The 5977-nt window shown below is 38.1% G+C and overlaps 1 protein-coding gene across 2 annotated transcripts in view; it reads right to left on the bottom strand.

The window, feature by feature from the left end:
• Positions 1 to 5369, bottom strand: part of LOC107684447 (RNA exonuclease 1 homolog) — a 9118-nt gene extending 3749 nt beyond the window's left edge. For both annotated transcript variants that reach the window (XM_016480698.1, XM_016480699.1), the window contains exons 1-8: positions 5027 to 5369; positions 2599 to 4394; positions 1897 to 1983; positions 1474 to 1678; positions 1178 to 1380; positions 887 to 1027; positions 700 to 814; positions 520 to 591 (exon numbers count right to left, since the gene is read on the bottom strand). In XM_016480698.1, the coding sequence (XP_016336184.1) occupies positions 520 to 591; positions 700 to 814; positions 887 to 1027; positions 1178 to 1380; positions 1474 to 1678; positions 1897 to 1983; positions 2599 to 4394; positions 5027 to 5150 (2743 nt within the window). In that variant the 5' untranslated portion in view covers positions 5151 to 5369. The remainder of the gene's footprint in view (positions 1 to 519; positions 592 to 699; positions 815 to 886; positions 1028 to 1177; positions 1381 to 1473; positions 1679 to 1896; positions 1984 to 2598; positions 4395 to 5026) is intronic.
• Positions 5370 to 5977: the final 608 nt, after the last annotated feature.

The raw sequence follows: 5977 nt of genomic DNA, 5'->3' as shown, positions 1-5977 counted from the left end.
GGGGACTCTCCATAGGCGTAATGGTTTTTATACTGTACAAACTGTATTTTCTATTGCCCTACACCAACCCAACACCTAAACATCACAGGAAACTTTCTGCATTTTTACTTTCTCAAAAAAACTAATTCTGTGTGATTTATAAGCTTTTGTACCCATGGGGACCTCAATTTAGGTCCCCACCGTGACACGAATTCCCATGAGTGTGTATTCAGGTTTAAGTCCCCACCAGGATATATAAACCTGTACACACACACACACACACACAGACACAGAGAGAGAGAGAGAGAGAGAGAGAGAGAGAGCAACTCCCTAAAGCACCTTAGCAGGGGTTAAGAAAAATGTTTAAAAAAAATCTATTTCTAATTACTACATATAAACAGCACAATATGAAAATAGAGTACAGCCTACTGTGCATTTTAATAAACTCCAAAAAAAACATCCAAAAAAAAAAAAGAAGAAGAATTATAGCGACACAGGTGAGCACTCTAGTTTGACCCTGAAATGAGAGCCAGCTCTTACCAGGTCCCTGAAGTGCTTGAGTATTTAGTGGTACATTGCCTCTAGACACATGCTGATCTCTCTCACTGGGAGCTGTAAGTACATATAAGGAGGGTGACCTGATAGGAGTGTACAGTGCAGTAAACAAAAGTGGCTGCAGTAATTTGAACAAAAGCACATGCATAAATATAACAAACATACCTTTGGCAGGCAAGATGTTTTGGTTTTTAAGTCTCTTGAGTGCATTGACAGCTATGCTTAGATACTTGAGCTTATTGATACTGCGGTCATAAACAGTTTTTTCTTCTGCCAGAGCCTAGAGCATTGAAATAGATTTATTAGAAAAACACATCAGGGCTTTAAATAATGCATTCTCTTACACACAGACCTTCTCAAATGCATCTTGCACTGTCACAGATGATTTCAGGAACTCCTCCACAAAGAGGTTCACGTAGCGTTGACGAACATCATGTGGCACCTTTACCCCAACCTCTTGGCGTACTTTTGCTTTTCGTTTGACACCCATAGCCTATACAATGCACAAAAATATCCATATCTTTATCTCAACACCACAAAACAAAGAAATTACTACCAAATCCATGTTACAATATACAAAACCTGGCTTGTAGAAAAGGGTCTCAAGAGAAAACAACACTGACATTAGTAGAGCGATGTAAACCTTAGCTGGTGTGTAGTTGGCTGGTTGTGGAGGATGTAGAGTTTGTGAAAGCTGAACAGATGGAGGAGGCTGAGGTGGCCGTTGGATGGGGATTGTGGTAGGAATCAGTGTCAGAGGTAAAGAACAATTTCCTTCAGGTACGATGAAGTGCAAGTTCGTCCCCAGCTGTACAGTAGCACCAACCGGAAAAATACCAACACAGGCTTAAAAAAAATGAATAAAACAGAAGTAAATGACAATTCCCTAAATTAGGACTAACTGATCTGATAAGATACGGAACTGTATATGATGCTTACAGTTTTGCACTGTAGTTGAATGAATGACATTGGGTGTATAAACCTTCTTTGGAGCACTGCTTATGGCCTGGGGCTGACACCCTTTCACAGCAGCAGTCAAAATAGCTGCTCTTCTTTGGCATAACTGAGTTCTGGAGGGAAAGGTCAACTGGGAGCTTCCTTCTCGTAGAGGGACAATAATCTGTGCTTTGCTTTTACTGGCTGGCTGTTGAATAAAGGTGAAGTCAGAAACAGCTTTGTTATAAAAAAAAAAAAAAAAAAAAAAAAAAAAAAAAAAAAATCATACTGTTTTGGAACCACTTTTGAAAGCAAATAAATACTGACAGAATATTAATGTTGTTGAAAAAAACATGTCCTTAATTTTTTAAAGAAAAAAAAAATTTACTTTTAATATTACAACAAAGAGAATGAATCATCTCATACCTCAAACTTTGCCACATGTGCCACCCTTTTCTTCAACACAGCGACTGAATTAGACTTCTCAGTTTCCTGGGCCTCTAATATTTCTTCCTGAAAATATGAGGCGCGTACATTACCGCTCAAAAATTTGGGGTTAGTGTAAAAAAAAAAAAGAACTTAATACCTATATTTAGCAAGAATACAGTCAATTGACTAAACATTACCGCGCAAAAATTTGGGGGTAGTGTAAAAAAAAAAAAGAAAAAAAAAAAAGAACTTAATACCTATATTTAGCAAGAATACAGTCAATTGACTAAAATGACAATAAAGACACTTATTATAAGCCCAATTCAAACTGCACCCACAGCTAACTGACTACATTACGCCACTTCTTAGACATTCCACGACCCAACAAACACCGATTCAACTTGATCAATCAGTAAAAACCAGTGCCGATCAATAAAGTAATATTAAATTAAGCAACATTTATTCTAATAAGAAATGCTTCTTGAGCACCAAATCAGTATATTATTTCTGAATGTATTCAAAATGTATTCAAATAGAAGAGCTCATTTGTAATTATATTTCACAAAATTACTACGGTATTTTTAAACATTTTTGCTCAAACAAACAAATGAATAAATCACTCCAAACTTTTGAATGGTAGTGTGGCCACACAACATAAGACCTAAATAAGAGAAAATTACATAATATATGAATACTTACAGGTGGATCAAACTTAACTACAGGACCTTCATTTTGGTTGGCTTCCATGAAGATTCTGTAGCACTCTTCCATTGGGTCAGATTCTGAAAGATCTAAGTCCGAGTACTTAAGCTCCTCATCAGAACTGGAGTCAATCACAATGGCTTCCTTATTACTTCCTGCAGATGCAAAGGTCTGTGAAGGAACAGGTATGGCACAGGGAACAGGGAATGATGCAATTGATGTTGGTAATTTTTGCGCCACAGTTGTTTTTAGGTTTAGTTGACTAATTGTTGGTGCAAAAACAGTTCCGGTGTCAATCCCTGAAACATATGTGGGCATATTCTGAACAAATGGTTCAATAGGACTTTTTGGAATAGTTGGCCAAGATGTTTCAGCCAGGTTTTGAGAGCGTGGACCACATCTGTGCTCTTCTACCTTAGGTAAGGATGAAGGAAAAGACTGAGATGAGACCATGGCAAAGTACTGCTGAAGTGCTTGCTCTTGCGAAATCTTGTTAGAAGGAATAACTTCTGACTTTTGAGTATAACTTGAGATATCAATTTGCGGTTCTGCCTCAGAAGTTGCATCTTGTACATCAAACGCAGGAGACTGTGAGGAAATATATTCATCTCCAAAAACATAACTGACAGGAAGCATCTTAACATCTTGATTGCATTTGATCCTCTCACTCTCACTTCTCAGATTGTCTAGACATGTCGAAATGTCATGCAGGACGTTTTCTATGTTGTGAGCTTTTTCCTCTTTTTGTATAACAAATGCTTCCATATTGAGATTTGTAGAGTTAACTGCTTCAGACACAGGTACTTCTGTTAGATCCTCCAGAAAAGGCTTGGTTTCTTTTACAGAGTGCTTTCCAGTCATTACCTGTTTATTTAAGGGCCCTTCATTAGCCGCTTTACCATCTTCAGCTGGGGCATCGCTAATAGGGCATAATGTGGGTAGTTCTTTGGTTGTAGTTCCACACTGCTTTGAAAGCTTATGTCCATCTTCAAGAGGTGACACATCAATGACAAGTTCCCCTTCAGAAGACTCTTGTTCTTGTGAAATCATCACAGGTTTCGCTGAGGTCCTTTTATTCTCTTGGTCACCCTGTCTATTTTTAATTTCATGACTTTGAAGTCCATCAGAAGACAACTTTTCCTTGTGCTGCCTGGGTTTTGTTCGGTCATTTGCAAGAAGATCATTATTAACAGCACAATTCCCCTCATGTAAATGTGGAGTACTCTTGCCTTTCTGTTTGGTCCTGCATTTTACCTGATCTTTTGCTGAAGGTGGAATGTCAATGACCAAGGTACCTTCATCGTCAGAGTCATCAAAATGACAGGAAAGAGGCTGAACATTTTTCCCTGTTCGGTTATTCTTCAGGCTATGTTCAGTATCCGCTTTATCGGTTGACTTTAGCTTACAGTCTACTGAGCAGCTAGATAATAAGTCTGCTGAGAAATTGGAACAAGGGTCATATTCCAAATCAGTCTTGGGTCTGGCACAATCAACCACATACTTAAGACCGCTGGTTGTGGAAGCAGGTTTTTTGTATCTCAAATGGTTTCCATTCTGGTCTTTAGCCTTACTGTTGGTGGTTCTCAAATATTTCTCAGAGCAAAGACCTGCATCTGTCTGCACGAGGGACTGCGATGTCTGATAGCGAGACAGTCTTTTTTGTTCTTTCTCCACCTCACACTTTACTGCCTCTATTTCTTTGTTGATCCTCTCCAATTCCTCAAGGCAAGCATAACTGTCCTCATTGGTGTGAGAGGCTCCATTGGCAGAAGTGACTTCAGGATCTCCAAGTTCTAAATGTGAAGCAGAGAAACAGTTTTCCAAACAAACAAACAAAAAAAATCCCCAAAACAATGCTCTAAAGGGCACAATTCTTATACAGATGTTTTTGCCCCTATTAGCTATGTCACTCACACGTGTTGGAAACTTACTTTTTAGAATATTTAGGTAAGAGTGGGAAAACTAGAGAAATAGCTCATTTAATCAAAATGTCAGCGAAAACTGAGGTCATGTATTGGCATAAAACACGTTTTGGAAATATGCACGTAGCTTAGTAGAACGTGTAGTAAGATCTAGTAATCCAATTCATATCAGTGAATCGGTTCTTTCGGATTAAGAATCAGTCAATTATTCAGCAGTTCTTTGACGTGATGGCTCAGTTACATTACCATGTGGCATAGCTATTAAATGACTTACAACTATTACAACTCAAATAGTTATTAAAGCCCAACTTTGATTCGTGCACATTTCTTCTACCCTGCTGCTATTAACTTCCGCCCATTAGTCAAAACCTTTTTTTCCCCCGAAACTATTCTTTTAGACGCTGTCATCCAGTTCGATTGAAAGATGCCATTGAAAATGATTGAAATGCGTGTAGTTTCCTAACCTTAATGTAAAATAACAATGAATGATGATTTTTATTTACCTGTCGTAGTCACGCCAGACGTATTGTCTTTGCCGTGATTATACAAACAATAAGGTCGATTGCATCGTCCCCATCGAAGAAAGGAACAATCAATTTCATTGAAGAGAGCTGTGGAAGGAAACATAAGAGCTGCCAGCACACGAAATACCGAGTTATTCTGTGCACTGCTGATTGTCAATATAACGCATTTTCTCTATCTCTTGTGAGGTTCAACATCTAATGATAACATTTTTCAAAAGTCGTTTAAGTTGTATAACAGAACAGTTTGAGGAAGAGGTGATCTGCTCTCATCAAAAGTATGTAGGTTTAGCGCTTGTGATATTGGGAAGGACTTTGGCTACGTCACCAGCTGGTAGTGTTTTAATTAATCCATCATCACCAGGTGTGGCTGATTGGTTTTTGCAGCGATGTATGATTCGTGAATGAACCGTTCTTTTGAGCCGAATCGTTTAAATGAATCGCTCGAGTTAAAAACTCACTGAAAAGCGGCTCAAAATTCACATTTGAGCTGTGATTGTATGCCATTTTTGTCTAAAAACAAAATTCAAAACACAACAATTAAAATAGGCTATTACTTCCCATCCTTTTAAAATAACACATAAAATGAAAAGTGCATATAACAAAACAATAGCAAAATAAAACTAGATTTTGATGTTTTCTGTGGAAAATAAAACCACAATGGAAGGATGTTGTGTCAGACTGACTCAAATACTCTCCTCATATGCTCATGACAATAGAGTTGTATAAAGAGTAATATGTATAAAATATAAGAGGAAAGGTAGAAGGAGAGTTCCTTTCATACCCACTATTTTTTAAACTTAACTTTTAAGGGAGGGATAAAGCAGCAAGGGAGACGAATGCTGCACTTGATGTCTCTTTTTATTTCCTCTTAACAGGAGTACGAAGGCCGCTGGCCTCTTTGACAGGCGAGCTGCCACGTTGCTGTTTTGT

Source organism: Sinocyclocheilus anshuiensis, unplaced genomic scaffold (assembly GCF_001515605.1).
Source record: "Sinocyclocheilus anshuiensis isolate Anshui unplaced genomic scaffold, SAMN03320099.WGS_v1.1 scaffold309, whole genome shotgun sequence".
NCBI classification, from domain to species: domain Eukaryota; kingdom Metazoa; phylum Chordata; class Actinopteri; order Cypriniformes; family Cyprinidae; genus Sinocyclocheilus; species Sinocyclocheilus anshuiensis.
Note: the sequence above shows the minus strand (reverse complement) of the source record. Positions and strands in the feature narration are given on the sequence as shown.